At 38.9% G+C, this 23,016-nt stretch overlaps 1 protein-coding gene across 1 annotated transcript in view; it reads right to left on the bottom strand.

The window, feature by feature from the left end:
- arrb1 (arrestin, beta 1) overlaps window positions 1–23,016 on the bottom strand; it is a 53,352-nt gene extending 30,336 nt beyond the window's left edge. Inside the window, exon 1 of the mRNA XM_039666421.2 lies at window positions 22,554–23,016. Within this exon, the coding sequence (XP_039522355.1) occupies window positions 22,554–22,573 (20 nt within the window). The 5' untranslated portion in view covers window positions 22,574–23,016. The remainder of the gene's footprint in view (window positions 1–22,553) is intronic.

Raw genomic sequence — 23,016 nt, 5'->3', positions numbered from 1 at the left:
TTACAAGAGGTGTCCATGTTTTATACTCACACTGGAAACATCGGGGAAGCTACTTTGAACTATCTATCAATAGGGATAATAATTAAGGTGATGGCATCAAACTAAAAGTCGTAGCATGTAATTTCTGAAGATTGGAACAGCAAAATTTTCCAATACTCCCCACCCGGTCAGCCATCAATCGGAAAAAAAAAGTCAATGTTGATTTGTATTACTAGACTAGCCTGGAAATTCAGACCCAAATCCGAAAGATTAAAGCTAGGGTATACGATTTCAAAGATTGTTCATTATTAATATCCTCGTTTATATGCTGGTCATAGTTATATAGTACAATCCTAACAATATAAATAGAAAAAAGAACGAAAAAAATCCATTCACTCTATTGGCTGTACAGCCGCATAAAAGTTGACCAATAAAAGCTTTGCGGACGCAAAGCTACATTGGTCAACTGCTCTAATCCAATCACCAGCTACACTTGAAACTCCGCCTGGCGCTTGCGTCTCCACCCCACCGCACCCGACCACGCCCGACCGCGCCCCCCTTCTGCGTCATGAGAATCGCGCGCGTTAGCAGCTGACCGCATATGGTAGCTAGCTAAGTAGCATATCAGCAATGGATAAAAACGAAAGAGGCAACAGCAAGCGTCCCATGCTTGCCCCTACAAGAAAATGTGTCTAAAGGCAGTTCAAGTGTCTAAAGGCAATTTTACATATGATGTGATTGAAGCGACTAAGCAATGTTGTGAAAGTATGATGATCACAACTTGACTGAGTGACGTTGTTCAATTCGTTTCCCGGGAGGGCGGTAGCAGAGGGGAGGGGTGTGTCTGTGTGGAGAGGCGGGATGAGTTTTTTAAAACTTCCCTCCCGTTTCAGGCTTTCTCGACCGATTTTCAACATCGTATACTACAGCTTTAAGTGTCTGGCATTGAGTAATGAAAATCGCAATTCGAGGGGCGGCATCAAGCATGCCTTTGAAAATCTCACTGCACGTAATTGGGTAACACTATGACCAATCACAACAATACACAGGGTGACGTATCCAGAGCGAAGGAAACAAGTTTGTTTTGGAGAATAGTTGGACTGAGAGACGTAAATGGAGGCTAATGGAAATGGATCAACAAGACGACTTTTGCCGGTTTTGCAAAGAGAATATGAAAAAGTCATAAATTTACTAATGACATCTGTCATCTGTTTAGCTCGCCTCTGGCCGATGTAATTGATGCTGCTCAGCTAAAGAGCACCATTTATTCAATGCGTGACTCGCAGAGCAAATTCGCAATGGAAAAACACAAATCGGTTCTGAACAGTTGTGATACACAATGTGGACAGTCAATCATTTTAGATCAGATTCCAATCGGTTACATAAATAGTCGGATTCGCACTGACAGTGTGAACATAGCCTTAGGCCGCGTGTCCACCAAAGCGCTTTTAGCCAGCTGAAAACACTAGTCGCACTGGTGAAAACACCTAGCTGTGGCCGCTAGAGAGAGTTTCGGCAGTGCAGCATTTTTTTCAGTTGAGATGCTTTGTTTGCTATGATCGAAACAATCCACAGAAGTGTTACTAGTGTCTAACTTCATAGATATTTTGTTTCTGTATTGTTTCTATTTAAAAATGTCAATACAATGTAAAGTATTTGCTCTGGCTCTTGTTTAAAATGATTTTGTTCCGTTATTATGCTTGTTGTCATCTTGTTCTTCACGTAATACAGGCAGAATGTGACGGTTGGTTGGTGTGGTATTTGCCCCGCCCCTCTTCCATTGCGATTGGACGGCTGGGTAAAAAGCGACAGTGATGAGCGCTGCGTTTTACCCAAATTTTAACATTCATCAACAACAAACACAATAACCAGTGAAGGGGATTGTTACTTTAAAAAAAGTCATTAGTTATAGTTACTCACTACTTGTTCTAAAAGTAACTGACTTAGTAACTGAATTACTAAAAGTAACTTGTTACCAGGGAAAGTAAGTATTTGCGTTACACGCTCTTCAGTCTATCGCCGTTGTGGAGACTCTCTATTCATTTCGGTGAAATCACAAAATAAAATTCACACAAACGTGTCCCTGCTTAAAAAATATACAGTAACCATTGATGAACATATTCAGTTTTGATAAGAAAAAAAAAAACGAATGCGGATCTGAACCCATTACCTCTGATAAGCTTGGCAAAAGATCTCCCACAAAACCATTTAAGAACCCAACCAATATTTGCGGACCAATGGATTTATTTACGGGTTGAGCAGAGAGGCTGTACAGTTTGACAAGTTTTTAAGCACTTCTGAAAATGCACTTCCGAATGCATCTCGGTCCCCAGCACATTTCAGACCAAACTGTGTTAGCGCACCGCATTTAACGTCCAGTAACATTAACGGCGTTGTAACGGCGGGAAAAGTAATTAGTTAGATTACCCCTTTACTGAAAAAAATAACATCGTTACCTAACGCCGTTCTTATGCCAGATCGGGTCGCGCTTCTGTGGATCTAATGAAACATAAGAAACCTACAAATTTGACTTGCTTTACATCAAGCGTTACAATAGTCATTATTTAGCTTTTCTTCGTTTCTGATGTCGCAATACATCATACATTTATGAAATCATGCAACATACTCTACCTTGTCTGTGGACATCGTTCATTACAAAGCCAGTGCTGGATAAACAACGTGTGTGTGTGTGTGTGTGCAACAGTATAGGCTGCGGTAGGCTAAATTATTTACGACAGCGGTAATTGACAATTCCGCTTCCAACCTGCAGGGTGACTGCAGAGGAAAAGTTACTTGGTGTTGCATTACGACCTGAAAAGGTGTGTATCATGAGAGACACCAAAACGTACTATTGCTTCAAAATGATACATTTTATTTTTTAACCTTTATTATAAAGTTTCTCATATTTCAATATTCCATCAAATGATGGATGGCCATACAGTGCATTTCAGATTAAAGTGACCATATGTCTTTTTGGCATTTTAATATATCCTTTAATATCCTTAATATTTTAACATTTAATGCTAGAAAGTTGAAATTGTCACATGCTCAATATATACATATTTTCAGAAGGTCAATAATATATGTATGATGTATACATGATTTATTAATTTCAATTTTAATACATCCTGGCTGCTTCTACAAACCAGGAAGGAATTAAAAATTAATTATATATTTAGCTGAGCACATGACGTGGTCATGCCATAAACCCTGATTCATTTAGCAGGAAATTTGTTTGGAGAGACACTCCCAGCATGTCCTGTAATAATGTGTTCATGAAAATGTTTGCCTTTGACATGCAAATCGAGAAAGACCAGTCATGTATGTTTTTGTTGATTTATTTTGATTTGATATTCGACTTTTTGTTCTACAAAGTAGAAAAATCTAATAAAAATAATTTATGACAGCCACAGTGATATTTTTTTATTTATTTAAAGGGATAGTTCACTTAGCTTACCTCAAGGGCATCCAAGATGTAGGTGTCTTTTTTCCGCAGTAGTTTCAATTTTGATATTTTTAGGTCAAACCGTTGTTGTCTGTCAGTCATATAATGCAGGTCGTAAATGTAAGTACACACTGATGGCCTAAGACACGAAACGAGCGATTTGTGTGAGAAAACGAACAGTATTTACAGTATATTGGTTTTTACCTTCAAGTGATGAGGGCGCTTTGTGGCTGTGGTTTCAAGAGGATTTTAAACTGCATGCATAAACTACTACCTACTTTACTGAAATAGCCATGCATGACTGCCATTTAAAAAAATGTTTTATATTTTTGTTTTTACTGTATTTAGTCGAAGAAATGGAGCCTTGGTGAGCATAAGATTAATTCATACTTCGTTCAAAAATGTGTATATGTATCTATTTTTTGGCACAATGTATTTCAGATAATCCAATGCCTAAAAGACATAAAAACAACAAACTGTGGTATCCTTGAAGGGAAATGTCTAGGCTATTACTATAATATTCAAACTGTATTTGGTCAAATGAAACAATATATCTTGGTGATCTTCAGAGGGTCATGGCTCCCACTGCAGACTGAAACACTGATATAAACAAGGCAATTACAACATGTTTTGCCTCAGAATTCTGGGTCATAACACACAGCACAGTAGACTTCACCACATGCAGCCATAGGAATTCATTCTTTTCTCAGAATAAATAAATAAACTAATACTCGCAGCTGTCTCTCTGACCTACATTTAGCCTCATTTACAAAGCCACATTAGAGTCGACGGAAGGAAGGACGTATTGAGGTGCATTTGAAACTACATTTGATTAATCGTTTTGCTAAAACTTGCATACAGTCTTCAGAGAGATGATCATTTTCAGATGCATAACCATGAGACCAAATAAACTTGCTTATGATACAGTTGAACTCCAATTGTTGGGCTTTGCGTTTTTTTTAGCACTGTTTTCAGATTTGCAATTACCTCAATATTATTTTAAGTTTATGCATGTTTATATCAGCAATGTCACCTAAATGTAATTTTATAGATAGCTGTGAGCAATTACAGACCCACCACAGCTCTACAATGGCTGATTTGGCCATACATAGACACCTAGCATTCCCTAAAAGCATTAGATTATGTGTTCACATAAACATGCCAAAGACAAAGGTTTCATGAAAATAAACCTGAGAGGCACCAGGAAGCTTTCTGGCCATAATGTGCTATCTCACTCCAGGTTTTAATAGCCAGGGAACATAAAGTAAGTGATTTTAAAGTGTATGTAGTATGAATTTTTAAATATGGTGCATGCAAGACTATATGCAATCTTTAATGTACTCTTCAAGCTAAAGGCAAAAGCAGCAATACTGGCTACTGGTGTCGTTAAATAAGTTATTTTTTAGACCTTGTTCTAAATTAGTGAAAATGTTCTCATTGTGGGGGTAGAATGTTCTGAAAACGTTTTTATTTAATTGTTATGAAGGCTCACTAAATTAAAAAATAACTCATCCAATAATGAAAAACTGTCAAAGCACTTTGCCCCATTAGACTTTCTCTTGTCTATAGACAATGGGAAAGGATGGGGATGGATGCTATAAATTTCCAAAAAGGAAGATACATGTATCATAAAAGTAGTCCATGATGTCAAGTACACGCGTACAGTATGCTCCTCTAGTAGCAAAAAGATGCATTCGAGCCTGCTCATTTGTAATTTTGATACCCAAATTCCCGAGTCGGAGGAGCCATAAACTTTAAAAATGAATGATGGGAGAAAGATTGTTGCTGTGACTGCCATTCTTTATTAGTTTTTTTCCCCGATCCCGGTCTGAATTCTGACTTGTGAAGCAGCCTGAATCATAATGACACCGTGTTCATTTAGAACTGGCCCCCCAACTGAGCCTGGTTTCTCCCAAGTTTTTTTTTCTCCATTTCTGTCACCTGAGGGAGTTTGGGTTCCTTGCCACTTTTGCATCTGGCTTGCTTAGTTGGGGACACTTAAAGGACAACTCCGGCGCAAAATGAACCTTTAGTCTAATTACACATTGTTACCTAGTCAACCGTTATCAGAGTTTTGTTTTCATGATTGCCTAATGTAAATAGTTTTATCTCTAAAAACAGTTTAGCCTATAACGCTAGTACAATGCTAGTATATAGGGCATAGAGTAATGACAAATAAAAATCGCCTGTTATTACCACTAAAAAGGCTCAAAATAGCCCCACAGTAACACGACAGCATAACAAGGGTCCCTACATTCAAACCGAAGCGTTGAGAACTTTGTCAGTGTCCATACAATTTAATAAGAAGATATTTTATACACACAGTAAACTTCGCGAATACAGGAAGAAGCCATCTTTGAAAAATAGTCTCTACCAGTCGATCTACGAACGCCGATCCATGTGCGCTGGTGAGATGTGAATAAGGTGATAAGGTGAGCGCGAACAGTAGGCTACGTGTACATATTGAAGAGAAGAAAACGGTTTGTGTTTGTGTTTCTACTGGAAACAACGGACCCTATGAGATTCTGCACAGTTCAGCGCATTTGGATCGGCGCTCGTAGATCGACTGGTAGAGACTTTTTTTCAAAGATGGCTTCTTCCTGTATTCGCGAAGTTGACTGTGTGTATAAAATATCTTCTTATTAAACTTTATGGACACCGACAACGTTCTCAATGCTTCGGTTTGAATGTAGGGACCCTTGTTATGCTGTCGTGTTGGTGTGGGGCTATTTTGAGCCGTGTTAGTGGTAATAACAAGCGATTTTTATTTGTCATTACTCTATGCCCCATATACTAGCATTATACTAGCGTTATAGGCTAAACTGTTTTTAGAGATAAAACTATTTACATTCGGCAATCATGAGAACAAATCTCAGAAAACGGTTGACTAGATAGCAATGTGTAATTAGACCAAAGGTTCATTTTGCGCCGGAGTTGTCCTTTAACATTCAACATTATTATTGATCTGACTGCACCGACACCGTTGTATGAGAACGTCTACTAATGTAACCCTCGTTCCCTGTAGGAGGGTACGGAGACATTATAGCCCCTTTCACATAGAAATTCCGGATTCGGGATAATGTGACCCGGCATTTCTATCCGGATTGTTTGATTTCGGTTCATTCACACTGCCAGTGATTTGCTGGGATCTGTGAGTACGTTTCCACACAACCCGGAAAGATCCCGGAAAGACACATGATGTCAGGATGAGACGTGTCACGTACGCGTCGAAAACATGTACACTCGCATACCGTTCCACAAAGCAGGTGAATGATCTCAGCTTCAGTACGGATAGTGCAGTTGCAGACATTTGTTCGTCCTTTCTTAGATGATGACGAACACAAACTTTCAAAGAGCAACAGAGTCGCGCGATGGCACGAGCGTCATCACTATGACACACCCCTTACGGCATTGGTCCTGGCTTTTGTTCACACAGCGCGCGTTCCAGGACTGATTACGGCAATGTTACTAGGCCCCCAACCCGGCATCGATGCTGGTATCAATCCCAGGTCGTGTTTGCGTTCACACAGAAGGCATTCTGGCAATTTCCCGGCAATTTCCCAGATCAACGCGCTGTGTACAAGGGGCTTATGTCAGACTGATGTCATGGGGTCTCACCTGGGAGCCCATAAGTGGTAAGAGAAAAAAAAAACATTGGCCAGTGAGATTTGTATGTCGAGTCACACCTACCCTGACAAACGAGTATAAATAGCACTGGCATTACTCGCATTCAGGCAACAGAGGTTACATTACTAACCTAGACATTCTACATAGAAAAATAAAAAACTACATAGAAACGCCTTCCACATTTCCACGACATCTAGGAACAGGTTAAATCTGTGTTCAACTGCTTCCCCTTCATCCCATGCAGCCTCCAGCCCTCAGCCTCTGAAGACACAGGATGTGCACCCAGGAACAAAGAGCATGGGTGGGATTGAGGCAGGTGGGGGTTGACTGGGGGAGGAAGCGGAAAGGATAGATGACAGGCCCTCTCTGTTTAGCACGCTAAGCATGACTTCTGTCGGTCTTACACATGCAAGTCTTCATTCTCCAAACTATCTGGACATCAGCATCTATTCTGACAAGGAGGAAAGTGCAGAAAACACTTAAACACCATCAATAACAATAGAGACAGACGTAGGAGAGATTCACAATATTTGGCGCTCTACACTGCCTAACTTTATGTTCTTGACTGTCACCAACAATTAAAATGATACAGTATTGTCATCATTTGGAAAAAACTTTTGAATTGATTTTTATTCAATTAAAAACCTTTTAGACACAAAGCTAATTTAATGATGAAAAAAAGTACTGTAACTGTGCCAAAAATGTTTAAAAGCTTGTCTGGACCCTTTTCATATAATGGGTAGACAAATAAACTCATTGTATTTTTAAATTGATGTGCTTTTGTCAACCATTTAACCATGTTACCAAAAATAGTGTATACAGTTGAAACATTTGGGATCAGATCTTTGTATTTTTGAAAGAAATCTTATTTATTAGATTAAAAATCAAAACTATAATCCATTATTATAATTTTAAATAACTATATATTCCTGTGATTCAAAGCTGAATTTTCATCATCATTACTCTAGTCTTCATTGTCATATGATTATTTAGAAGTCGTTCTAATATGCTGATTTGCTGCTCATGAAACATTTTCTTATTATCATCAATGTTGAAAACAGTTGGGCTGCCTAATATTTTTTCTGAAAACAGCAAAGCATTATTTTTTAGGAATATTTGAAGAATAGAAAGAACAGAAATAGAAAATTCATTTTAGAGCAACTATTTTAATAATGTAAGATTTTGCTCTCACTTTTAATCAATTTAATGCAGCATGACTCCACGATTGCTGTAATGAAGCACACAAAGAAAAAGATAGAGAATAAAAATAGTCTTCAACAAAAAAAAAAACAAGGAACACTCAAGAAATCATACAGTAGGAGCACAAACGAACATAACCACATTAAATTAAGACATTACCGGACAATGGAACAAAGGAAACGTCTCGGTGTCTTACTTGGGAACCCATTTTACAAAAAAGGCCAATGATATTGGTGAGTGGAATTTGTATGCCTAGCCACTCTCCAGACATACGGGTATATAAGATGGTGTATGCCATATGCCCCTGGAGCCTGCTGTCTTCCTCTAAGCATATTCATGCAGATCAGCACGCTCGTTCATGAGACGCGCCACCATATTGACTGAGTCTACCTCTATGTCCAAAAAAGAGATACTTTGCACACGGGAGAGCTTGCGCTTCTCCCAGTTGACCCAAAGCCCCAGATGGCTGAGGTGCCTGAGCACCAGGTCTGTGTTTGCACAAAAAATCTCGAGAGTGAGCTAGACTGTTGAGACTGCCCACTTCCCTTAACGGGACAAGGGCAGCCTCTGCAACTTTTGTTAAAACAGAGACAAAAACAGGGAAGGGAAGGACCTTGAACAGCTAGACCTGACTCTCAAAAGCAAACCAGAGAACTGGTCTGTGTCGAGGCAAAATCGAAGTATGTGGAAGCATGTCTCCTTCAGGGCTAACACACAAGGGCTAACACACGTGAGAATGTGCTTCTGAGTTAACTTCTTGAACGGGAGCCAGAACTAGGGTTGGGTATCGAGAATCGAGTATCGATTGGAACCGGGACTAACTTTTCGTTTTTCCTGGAATCGTTCAAAAGTTACAATTTCGATTCCTAGTTTCGATATTCACAAAAAAAAAATAATAAAAAAAATGTTTCGATATTCACAGTCCGCCGAGCGGAAGAAGAAACCGCTGAACAACACCAACGAAGAAGCGTCTACCGGAAGTGTTGGCATAACCACGCGAGTCGAACATGAGTACCTTACGTCAGCGATCCAAAGTGTGGCTTCACTTTTCTAAAAATAACAAAATCTCGGCAAAATGCAAAATTTGTGACAAAAGGAGTATTTTTACAGAAGGAGTATTTCCTTCAGAAAGGGTTATTTCCTTCAGAAAGCCCATTGGTTAGCAAGGTTAGCTAAACTTTTTTGACCCTGCCTCTTAAAAGAATCGGAATCGAGAATCGTTAGGAACCGGAATCGAAACAAGGAATCGGAATCAGAATCGTTCAAATTCAAACGATACCCAACCCTAGCCATAACCCACCGCCTTTCTTCGATACGATGAAATAAAACCTGACTTCATCTCTATGCTGGAGGGACAGGCTCTATTGTGTCCTTTGCCAACAAGACTGCAATCTTCACTCACAGGACAGGCATGTCTTTGCCTGCCACCGAGGTAAATATTAATAATAATAATTTGTTACATTTATATAGATTTATTTCTGGGTACTCAAAGTTCTTTACATTGAAGGGGGAACCTCCTCAACCACCACCAATGTGCAGCATCCACCTGGTTCTGGCAGCCATATTACGCCAGAAAACCCACCACACACCAGCTTACTGGTGGAGAGGAGACAGTGATGAAGGCAATCATTATATGGGGATGATGGCTGTCAGCGAGGTCGGGAAACAACGGCATCTTGAAAAAGATTGTCGCCGCCCCTAATTGCACTTTCAGGGAAATCTGCTTTTTCACACGAAGCGTCCAGGGGGGAATTGCTACACTTAACTGTGCATGGGGATGGCGAAACATCGCTGTATGCCTCGTAAGTTCTTCCAGCAAGAGAGTTTTGATTGTTGTGTCAGCAACTACTCGGCTCTGAAGCATTAATCTGAATCAATGGATGCAGGCATCATTTTCTATACATGTATGTCTGGGGGAGTAGCTAGGCATAAAAATTCCACTCACCAATTTCACCAATTTTTTGTAAACTCAGAGGTGATTGGGGCTACCAAGTAAGACCCCAGATGTCAGTATGTGGTACATAATGTCGAAATTGACTAAGAAAAAATGGAACAGAGGGCTTAAATACACGGAGAGGATAATCAAACTGAAAAGAAACAGGTGTGAGGGACTAATTAACAAACAAGGAAACTAACTAGAAACTCAGGCAGGCAAAACAGGAACAGGATGAATACACGTTAAAACTTGAATAAAAGTGACAATTTCTTTAAAATAAATAAATTAAATCAAATCTAATTGACCCCCGTTTGCCTTTGTTTGTTTGTGTTTTTACAATATATTTGTTTAATTTAATGAATTTTGTTTTTTAAATGTTTACTGCTATAAAAACAAAAACAATTTCACACAAATCAGGATTTTAATTAACATATAATTAAGAATTGTCCAACATTAGGTAACAAGGCTGCAATAATATCTAACCTAAAATAAAATTAACTTAAAGAACATATAAAATAATACACTTTTAATGTTTATTCTGAGGTATGATTAAAGAGTAACTAAACACTTAACCAACTTTTTTTAGTATTAATGATCTGTGAGAATGGATCTTTATTAATACCAGTCATTGACTCGAGTAACTTTTTTGGCATTTGTTTATAAAGTGTTCTATTTCTACAATATATGGTGTAAAAACGTCTTAGTGCTGCCCTCTTCAGGTTGAACGGTGGCTACTGCAGTTGAATTTTCCTATTGCATGTTTGCGGTGGTACGTGACACAGCGGTTGTTGGTGACGTAGGCAAGTTCCATACAAAGAGATGCGTCTCAGGTGCACGCCCCCCTCCGCTGGGCTCTGCCCACTTTTCCAGCATTTTTCAAATATTGCCAGTGGGTGGAGTCAGGCTCTGACCAGGGGTTTAGTTACCCTTTAACATTTCAGAAGGTTAAGCTCCTCATTGTCCACTTCACTGCAAAAAATAGACTTAGACTAGAAAGAAAACGACTTAAAATTGTTTCTGCCCTTCATTTGTGCCCTATTCATAGAGAATAGCATTTGCATCATCTTTTGTAAGCCAGAGTAAAGCAAAGCTGGCACAGCTAAGTGAGCGATTAGCAGGTCAAGGCGATCACTGAATAACCTCTGCTGTACTAATCAGATGTTGAAGAAGAGAAAGTCATTCTCTAGCAGTCCATGAATAAAGAGAACAACAGGGCAAAACTCAGGGGAAGACAACCAGTTTATTGGCAGCTGCTTGAGACGATCTTGCTGTGGCAATAGATTTTGCTCATGCTTATGTCAGAGGCTTTCAGGCTGAATCAATAAATGAAGTCAGTGCTCTTAACAAACAGTGGTCATGCCCTTTCAGATGGTGGGCTGAGAGCAAAGCCTCTCCCCTCACCACCTCCACTCATTCAGTGGCAAACAACTGCCGTCCTTTACATTAAGCCAATAGAGGTGCTTATGATAATCATCAAATAAAATGGTAGTGGTATTTATTGTGATTAACGCATCTAAGATCTGCAGTTCAAAGTGAAAATAAATTGTCCCACTCTTGTTAAAATGGACTGAAACGATATACGATACACTATAAAAACACTGGCTGCAGTTGCCAGAACTTTACATAACAAATAGAAAAACAGTTTTTCAAAAGGATGTGCTTTTTAATTGACAAAATTCCATCAAAACACATACATATTCTAAATTAAGGTGGTACTCTTTGCTTAATATTTATTATAAACTAGTAGTAATTTACATATCTTTTAATGTTTTTTTTGTTTGTATTTTGTAGTTCTTTTATGTGTACCGCCTTGTTAAATTTTAAGCACATTTTAACCATATGGGTAACATATATTACAGTTACTCACTTAACAGACTGTAACATTTTCAAAACATTCAAATTACTAACACTGTAAAAAAATATTGTTGGTTTAACTTAAAAAAAATAAGTAACCTGGAAGGTGCACATAACTGATCCCTGACTACTGTAAATGAAATCAGATCTCAACATGACATCATGACTTTTGCGTAAACATATACGCCACTTTCGAGTCAGGTGGCGTGCTATCTCCACGCATTTTGTGCTATCCGCGTGTATCCGCGTGTATGCGTATATGTCTACGCCATTAACGTCCGCGTCATTCCGCGTGTCCGAACACGCAGTCAAATCTCCAGTCATAAATGCCATTAACCCCAGTGACGGTTAAGTTTAGGGACGGGGTTGAGGTAAGTCACATATTTATAACGTTAAGTCAACGGCGTTCATAAACACGCTGAAAGGCGATTATGCGTCTTGATAGCACGCCAAAAATGGAAATACGAATTGGCGTGTCATACACACGCTACTTCATGAGATCAGTCTGCAGATCTGCAAAATTCTCATTTATTGTGCTGAACACCAAACAGAATGCCAATCATACTTTATTTTTAATATACCAGCCAGTGATGTTGTTGTCACAGATGTGCACATACTGTGATCTTACCAAATACCCAAACAAACAAACACACACAGCTGCACACACCCAAACACATTTTGAATTTGTTTGTATTGTATAAAGTGCTACAGAAATAAAGGTGACTTTATTTGAATACATATGCGGTATATATTTATAAAATAGACAAGAATGCAAGGGTCAAAAATGTTTTGAATTTACATGATTTTGATTTCTCAATTATCAAATTAGGTAGCCTATATTTATAAATGCAAGAGGGTGAAAATAGTTTTTTTCTTTACAAAACATGGAATTTTGATGTCTAAGTGATCAATGTACAGTATGGGTTTAATATGGAGTTGGCCCACCCTTTGCATCTATAACAGCTTCAACTCTTCTGGGAAGGCTTTCCTTAAGGTTTAGGAGTGAGTTGTTGAGTGTGAGTTGCCACACTCAATACCACCATCACAATCTGTTGAAATACTCACTACATGGAGTATTTAGTAGTGAGGAAATTTCACGAATGGACTTATTGCACAGGCGGCAACCCATCATTGCACCACGCTTGACTTCACTGAGCTCACTGAGATCCACCGATGTTTGTAGAGGCGTTTTATCCAACTGTGGCCATGGAAGGGATTGGAACAACAGAATTAAATGATTTGGAGGAGTGTCCCAATACATTTGGCAACATAGTGTAAATGGCTCCTGAAATGCAGGAACTGTTAGTTTTATACATTATTTGTAGGCTACTATTATTGCTATATATTATAAATGCATATCTGGCAATAATAATATGATCTTTTAGCTGTTTATTATATTATTATATAATATATTATATTTTCTAATATGACAGCTGCTAATTCAGTGTGCTTTTATAATTTCTTGTCTTGTTTTATCATTATCTACACATAATAATAGTTGTTTAATAGTAATAATGTTGAAAACTGCAGCTGTTTCAGTGTGCTTTTATTATGGGGGGTTGGACTTCGACAGCCTGTTGACAGATTACGAGACATTTTATTTTTAACAAAGAAGAGATACATCAATAATCATTTAAGTATAAGTGTTACCCACGTTGAAGAAAACCTTTGTTTGAAAGTCTAAAGACACTTATCAGGTGTAGTTTATAATAGCAGCTTTTCTTGTGTAATTACAGTTTTCTTACAAAAAAATACAACAACAAAAACATTATAGGTTTAAATATGTGCCTTCTATTATTGGATTGCACATCAATTTAAATGATTTGCCTCGTAATGGATCCCGCACAAGAGACAACTCATTGTAGACATTCAAACTGTGATTCAAGTGCTCATATGGGAGTTTCAGATTGGCAGGAGAATTCAAAAGCTACTGAAGAGCTCTGTGATACTCAAACAGTCCCACACAAAGACACTTAAAGCATAAAATTTTTTCCAAGTGAACAATGAATCAGAAAGAATACTAATTTATTTTAAATGTGGGAAGCACAAGCAGGCGCCATGTGCTGAAATCACTGCACAAGAGATCCATAAAACAACAATTTTAGAACCGAAGGCTTTTGAAATAAAAAGCACTTCAAGTAACAATAAACCATTAAGGGCTATACAAATGTTAAACTTGCTTACTGCACCGGAAACTCAGATATCAACTCTGAATTTTAATGACCACATCAGTGCTGATAGCCTGATACAATCCTGAATTAGATTAAGTGCAAAAAAAAAAAGGGAATGAATTTTTATCTCACAAAAAAAGCACTTAAGCAGGAGTTGCAGATAATGCAGAACTTTATCACACAAAACATCAACTGCCAGTCAGGCCTGAGGCCTAGTTTCTGGATTCAATGGGGTGTTGATTCAGAAGTAACATGGCTGATAATGCAAGTCCATAGATTTTCAGGGGGTTGTATGTTCCTACAACTTTCAAAGAGCAGAAGCAGAACTGATTCTTTCACAACCATGTTTAATTTCACGCAGTGTCTGGCTCTAATGGTCAAAGAACCAGTCGCTTTGCTTCTGAAATGCTCCTGGTGTGAGTTGGCACCGCGTGGAGGACAGAATAAAATCTTGTTGGAGCTGTAATGCGCTGCAGATGTGTGCGGTGTACAAAAGGGGAAAACTCGAGAACAGTTCAGATGGTTCTCTTTTATTGTTATCTCATTCATAAGTGTTTTGAAAACCCCTGCACAAACGCTCAGTCACATAATCATCATTCAGATCACCGCTAGGGGGGGTTACAGAAAATGAAACTCATTACCAAAACTCTCAACAATGGTGACCATTAAAAAATGATTCATACTGCAATGCATGCTAGGTACTACCATTATACAAACCTTATCCATGGCTCCCAGCATGCATTGCAGCATGAATCGTTTTTTTAAATATGACAGTAACTTTCATATTTAAAAAAAAAAAAGAAAAACGCTTCAGTGCGCCAGCGCTCTGGCAGCGGTTAAGAGGCTAATGGTCACCATTGTTGAGATTCATATGCTGATTCTTGATGTCTGTGTAAGTCAGCATGATAGCATAGAGGTTTTTAAAATCTGATTTGTGAAAGTAAACTCGTGTCTGTTTGTTTTGCTTAATTTTGATAAAGTGATAGCCTGAAGAAAGCCTACAGCCTTTTTTATAGGCACATTAAAAAAATCTTAACATTGACAAAGCATAGGTTAGACACAGGCTACTCATTTTCAAATATACACACAGTAAAATAAAAAGATATAAAACTCTATTAAAATAATGCCTATAATAATATGAAAGAAATGTTTTAATAGGTTGTGACGTTATGTGGGTTTGTGATGTTATGTTGTATTAATTGTCCATTAGCCGCTACTTATATGCTAGGACGGTCAGCTGAGCAACAAGACTGCAGCACATCTCAATTCTCACAAGAATGCTTTCTGTGTCCTCACAGACTGATCTCATGAAGTAGCGTGTGTATGACATTGACATGCCAATTCGTATTTCCATTTTTGGCGTGCCATCAAGACTCATAATCGCTTTTCAGCGTGTTTATGAACGCTGTTGACTTAACGTTATTACTGTATATATAAATATATGACTTACCTCAACCCCGTCCCTAAACCTAACCGTCACTGGGGGTAATGGCTATTATGACTGTTCCCTTACCATGGGAAAAAAAAAAGATCGCTCCCCAGATGTAGATCTACATTTTGCTTAGTTGAAAAATGTTAATGTGTGAAAAAAATTGTGAAAAAAAAAATGTGTGAAAAATATTTGACGGCGTGTACAGACACGAGGAATCACTCGGACGTTAATGGCGTAGACATACACGCACATAAATTGGTTCAACCGCCTGCCACCCACCCGAATTTAATTAAAATATTTTTTTAGTCACGTCATCCACCCGATCAGTGGTTTATCCGCGGAGTCTGCGGCTGTAACCGCCAACCGCGCATCTCTAATTTGATGCGAGAAATCAACTGTGTAGATTTTAAAAATTGGCATTTTTACAAAAATTTATGGCAAATCGAAAATGTGCTCAAACGTTTTCGGAAGCGCGTATCTCCATAAGCGCCTGCGGGTTGTTAGCTAGCGAGCCAACCTGCCAGTTTGCTCACAGACTCGTTTTACCGTCTGTTATCGTCAATAATTCTCGTTTTGTTTGGGTACTACAGATGGTGTCTGTGCGGGGGTATTATTGCGCAATACCAGCAAGAACACATCGTCTCAAACTGTCAGCAGCGTTCTGTGTGCTCATCAGTTCATTCTTGCAAAAACAACAAGCAAGCAAGTTCTCCCCAAGAATACAAGTCCGTTCTTTGCATTCTTGGTTTTGAGAAACACCCTCAGTCTCTCTGAACCCCTACTTTCCGAGAGCTCTGATTGGTCAGATGGCCCAGAATGTTGTGATTGGTCTACTGCTTACAGCGCATGTTGGACACGAAACTTCTATTGCCATATCAGAATCTCAGCTCTGGAGGTGTCCTCAGCGCTTGATGCACAGTAATATAATGATGGCGTCGGTTTTACCATATCAACTCCAGCATGAGTCCTCATCCTTTTGAAGCGCACACAAAGTTGATTGAAAACAGCACCTTCTCGATATGTCCCTAATATGAACTTAACTCTTTCAGACCTCAGCTACAATTAAAAAGGTCAAAGCATGTTCGCCCATAGAGATCATAGACTGGCATAATGAAAATTTGTTACATAGTTAAGTAAGTGTGTAACAGTAAGTGAAACTGGAATTGGAACGAAGGAACGAAGACTTTTGCATTTTACAGCAGGCGAATCTGTTGTCACTGGTGATTTTTTGATAAGTTTCAAATTGATAAGTTTAATTATATCAAGTGCTGTGAGAAAAGACTATCTTTTTCTTCTTTTTTATAAATCTCCACCTCCAGCTTTCTCACACGCAATATGGCTTATACTACCCGAGAGACTCCTTCTTTATGTGAACAGATGTGACGTGATGACACAAAGACATACTCGAATCTCCTGCGGAAATCCACCAGTACCACTGGAATTAAAAACATTATTACAAGCTTACCATTTTGAAACGAGCTAAGAGAAGCAGATCGTTTTGAACACTGGCTGGTAATATATTTTCTCAAATATGTATTTTGGATCATTTTTAACCCAAAAAAAGCTACGGACTGCAGCTTTAAAGGACAACTCCGGCGCAAAATGAACCTTTGGTCTAATTTGTTACCTAGTAAACCGTTATCTGAGATTTGTTTTCATGATTGCCGAATGTAAATAGTTTTATCTCTAAAAACAGTTTAGCCTATAACGCTAGTATAATGCTAGTATATAGGGCATAGAGTAATGACAAATAAAAATCGCTTGTTATTACCACTAAAAAGGCTCAAAATAGCCCCACACCAACGCGACAGCATAACAAGAGTCCCGAAGCATTGAGAACTTTGTCAGTGTCCAAACAGTTTAATAAGAAGATATTTTATACACACAGTCAACTTCGCGAATACAGGAAGAAGCCATCTTGGAAAAATAGTCTCGACCAGTCGATCTACGAACGCTGATCCATGTGCGCTGGTGAGATGTGAATAAGGTGATAATGTGAGCGCGAACAGTAGGCTACGTGTACATATTGAAGACAAGTAAACGGTTTGTGTTTGTGTTTCTTCTGGAAACAACGGACCATATGAGATTCTGCACAGTTCAGCGCACTTGGATCGGCGCTCGTAGATCGACTGGTCGAGACTATTTTTCAAAGATGGCTTCTTCCTGTATTCGCGAAGTTGACTGTGTGTATAAAATATCTTCTTATTAAACTGTTTGGACACTGACAAAGTTCTCAACGCTTCGGTTTGAATGTAGGGACCCTTGTTATGCTGTTGCGTTGGTGTGGGGCTATTTTGAGCCGTGTTAGTGGTAATAACAAGCGATTTTTATTTGTCATTACTCTATGCCCTATATACTAGCATTATACTAGCGTTATAGGCTAAACTGTTTTTAGAAATAAAACTATTTACATTCGGCAATCATGAAAACAAATCTCGGATAACGGTTGACTAGGTAGCAATGTGTAATTAGACCAAAGGTTCATTTTGCGCCGGAGTTGTCCTTTAAGTGTCTGAAGTTGTAAACAATGATACCATTGTGCAGCGTTTACCTCAGCAAGTTGGCCGAGAGAATCTCTGAGCTGGTGTGAGTGAGTGAAGAAATGCTGAATGCGCCAATCTGACACTCATCTTATTGGTCCAATTGGGTATCAATAAAAACAGGACTGCTCCAAATTCGATACTGGTACACCAATTTGCAGTAAAACTTAAAATAGTTACAAATTGCTATGAAACTGCATTGGGCAAATCATTCTCCATTCAACATTCAAACAGAATGTCACAAGGTAAAACTCTCTTCAAGATGTTCCAACATTCCCCCTTTTTATGCATAAACTGAACATAAAGGCCTGTGCTTTTCTTTAAAAAGACTGTATTTTGCTGGATCTTTTTGGTGATTCTGAATGATGTGTTTTACCAATTCACCAATCCACAAACTGACACACACATCTTTACCAGCTAACACACATATTCTACACTCCTTTTCTCAGCTTTCAGAGGTAGAAGTTTCCAAACTCCTCCTTTCCAATCACCGTACTACCTGTCCGCTTGATTCCCACTATTCTACTTCAAGCCACAACACTGATGGAACAACTAAAAGTTAAAAGTTTAAAAATATTTCCTACTTTAAAGGGGTCATGAACTGGCTTTTTAAAAAAATGTATATTGTTGTCTGAGGTCAACTTATGATGTTCGCTTGGTTACATTAAAAAAAAACATCAAAATGAATAAGTAATAGGCCATTTTCTACCCTAGATTTATGCCCAGCTCAAAAACGTTCGGTTTTTATGGGCGTCTTACATTGAAGACTTGGAGGTAAACACCCAGTGCTGTGAGTGGATAACAGTTTTGCATATAAAAATGAGTGTCACTCTCGATCCTGTTTGTCATCACGAGGTAGACAGACCTATGTTATTCAGCTATGCGTGTAATGAGCGAATCGGTGGGCGGGGCTAAACCGGCCATAGGCGGTGCTCTTCTTCTGCAGGGGTGGTGTTTTTTCCTCTTTGACGTCATAGTTCCCCACTTTGAAAAACGAGTCGTTTGCTGAGCCTGGTGTCAATAAAAGCTTTTATTGGACTAACAAGGACGTTTTCAGTTCTGAAACTTACAGGACATTCTTATAATATGATGACCTCTTAGATGTCAAAAACTCAAGGAAAATTTGATTTCTCAGTTCATCACCCCAAGAGGTACTGCCTAAGAGTATCTCAATTACAAAGCTAGATTCCCAAAAAAGTTTTTTGCAGTGGTTTTGCACCAGGGGTTAAAGTGGGCTGGAACGGTCCGTAACTGTGTTCCGGCACCTCAGATCGGCAGTCTTACAAAGATATCAATAACAGTATTAGTTTTTAGAAACCCTCAAATACACACAAAAAAAATTTAACCGCCACAACAACAAGAGACGTTCCACAACCCAAAACTAGACTTCAGATGGCACGCAAGAGTTTGCTGTTGGGCTGCAAAAAAGCCATTGTTTCGATTATTAAAAAAAAATAAAAATTTAAACACAATCCACTAACTTCATGAAAAATGATACCGAGATGGCAGAAAGATAGTCTGAGTTTCCCCATAATGCGCAATTTTATTCACGCTGAAAGGGAGTCTGGATACCATGGCCAGATTTTCGCCTCATTTAGGGAACCAATCACAGAACGGGGAGGGAGCAGCAAGACGATGACGACATCTATGCCACACACCAAAGCAGTTTGTTCATATCTATGGATTCAACATGGCAGCAGACACGAAGCTACCTTTTGACGCAGCCTTAGATATTGTTCTAAGTAGTTTAGAATGCAAGTTTATTTAGAAAAAGAGTCGCTTTTGCAACATGACATCATGACTTTTGCGTAAACATATACGCCACTTTCGAGTCAGGTGGCGTGTTATCTCTACGCATTTTGAGCTATCCGCGTGTATCCGCGTGTATGCGTATATGTCTACGCCATTAACGTCCGCGTCATTCCGCGTGTCCGAACACGCAGTCAAATCTCCAGTCATAAATGCCATTACCCCAGTGACGGTTAAGTTTAGGGATGGGGTTGAGGTAAGTCATATCTTTTTTCTACCTAGGATGGTAAGGGAACAGTCATAAATGCCATTAACCCCAGTGACGGTTAGGTTTAGGGACGGGGTTAAGGTAAGTCATATATTTATATAACGTTAAGTCAACGTCATTCATAAACACGCTGAAAGGCGATTATGCGTCTTGATAGCACGCCAAAAATGGAAATACGAATTGGCGTGTCATACACACGCTACTTCATGAGATCAGCCTGGCTTTTGGCATTAAATTTCGCGAGACCCCAGTCGTTATTGTTGTCTCGCCATTAATCTACAGGAGGTACAGGAGGTGGTTAACCTTGGAATATCTGCCGCTCAGCTGTGTCCCGAGAAAGAAAATGCGATAAAGAATTGCCGATACCAACTTCTGTTCGGCAGTCCCGAGGCCTGGATGAGCGCAAAGTGGCAAGACATGTTAGCCACGGAGTTGTATAGTACCATCCTGCTAGGCATCGTCGTCGACGAAGTCCTTTAACTTATAAATAGCAAGGTATTTATTAATATCATATTGTCATTATGCCTGTAGACTACCTACTGTGGTTGTCACAGTGCCACTAAGTAGTGTTGTTTTTCAATATCAATATACAGCTACCGCTTTAGTAGCATACTGTAACTTCCAGCTGTGCACACGTACCCGATTAAAGGTTGACACTTGACACTTTAGTCATTAAATTAAATTTTTATTTTGTTTAACTTGTGAAGTACAAGCGCAAACAATTTACAATGCAAATAACAACTTCAACATGTTAAACTGTACTTAATACTTGTGTTTTTCTAATGGAAACGATATGAGCTACGTACAGGCGCATTTGATAGACAAGCACCCAATAAACGGCGCCGGGCTTTCGTAAACCACGCCTCAAATACAAGAAATTGTGCGTGTGGTTCCCAGACCCAAGTGTCAACGAGAATTGGGTCTGGCGTTAGCCAGGCTAGCAGAAAGAGGCATCCTGTCTTTTTTCTTTATTTTATAAAAGCACACTGTTTCGTTTTTATTGTGATTGTTACTAAGTTGTGAGTGGGACTAAATGCCGCTAAGTGGAACAAACAGTAATTTGCACTACTGTCTGTTCAAAATAATTGAAAAGAAATCTAACATTGGGGATTTGTTGCTTTTTCCTGTTGTACCGAATTCATATCGAAACGTGACCCCGAAACCAAGTTAAGTACCGAACTGTGATGTACCGTTACACCCCTAGTAAACACTTCTTAAAAGAAACATTTTCCTCACTCTGAAGAACATTGCAATAAAAGGAAAAATCATTTTACACCTTAAAGAGGCTTTTATGCAATCAAGGTTCCATGGATGTTAAAACTTTTTCAAAGAACCACAGATACCAATAAAGAAACATTTTAATCATGTAGATGATTTTGTTTAATGAACTGTTGAGTTATATCACAAAGCTTTGGGCTTTGAACACTGACCAGGCTTACAATCCTGCTGAGAGTTTAGAAACAGTGGGTATGTCCTGGTCAAATGTGTCCTCGTGTGAAATGTCAAATATCAATGGAAATGGCACTATGCCAAAACAGTTTGATACCTCCACCAACCTCTAAAACCTTCATAGAGAACTAAAGAAAAGGAATAACCGGTTCAACAAACACGTTACATTTCTGCAGTGGTTTCTGAAGGGTAGCAGGTTTGTTCCTGCTTGGGTCACAGAGAGGAGCGGATAAAAATGCAACTGACTATTTGGCTAATTATCCATTTAGCATAGCAAATAGGCTGGGCTGTGCAAGTGCTCAAAAAGAGGGCAGGTCCAAATCCAGCCTGTGTCCCAATCACATGCTCTCCCTCCACTTACCTGTCCAATTTCACTGTTTTCAATTGAAATAAAACTCTGTTTTGTTTTTTTCAACTGTAAAATGCTAAAAACCTGCTAATTGGTTAACAGTAACTTCCCTTATATGGAAAACTGTAATAGATTCTTACATTTCATCAAATTCTTCAATAAAATATTGTTAAATGTACCGTTTTGCATGCAAAAAGAACAAATAATAATAATTTACAGTGAAAAGCTGTAAACTGACATATGAGTTTGCTGTTTTTTTATTTTATTTTAATAATTATGTTTCTTCTTAGTTTTTTTTTATCTTATCAGTAATGTACATTAGAGCTGTATGTTACATCTTATGTTGTTAAATGTATGTTCATTGAATTATTTTAGTGACCGTAGGCTATGTATTAGAAACTGACAGTAGCTAACTGCGTTGTGATGTTAAATGGCCAATTACATCTAGACCATAGAATAAACAAACCAGTAATAAAAATAAAATAAAAAAACTGAGCAATTGCAGTACAATGTCCTCCTGTAGCAGCTAATCCATCTAAAAACACACGGCTTACCTTGTGCCTTTATCACCCATCGCGAGGACCTGCGTGTTCCACAGAAACTCTTCTGCTAGTGGGGAAAAAGATGAGAGAGGTTGTCGAGAAAAGAGAGGGGAGCACAGCCGATGGAAAACAGGAGGATGGAGAGAAAGACTGAAAGAAAGATAATTCACTACGCTGCGTTATAGTCACTTCGGCAGCTCTCCTTGCGGTTTGAGAGCTTTCCAGATGAATCCAATTAAAGGAGCATCTTCCACTGCCGCTTGCCAACAGACAAACCCCGCGTTTCCAAATAAAACAAGCGAAAGCCGGCGATTGTTCGCTGCCTTCCTGTTCTGCTCTGGTTTAAGAGTCCTTCAGGCAAAAAAAATAAATGCTGTCGTGTAGATCCTAAAGCTATAGAAGCGTCCGTTTGATATCCACACTGCCTCCGTCTACCAGAGCTCTCACCCTCCCTTCCGCTGTGCTTATTCTCTCA

This window comes from Pimephales promelas, chromosome 16, assembly GCF_988280905.1.
Source record: "Pimephales promelas chromosome 16, fPimPro1.hap1.1, whole genome shotgun sequence".
NCBI lineage: Eukaryota > Metazoa > Chordata > Actinopteri > Cypriniformes > Leuciscidae > Pimephales > Pimephales promelas.
Note: the sequence above shows the minus strand (reverse complement) of the source record. Positions and strands in the feature narration are given on the sequence as shown.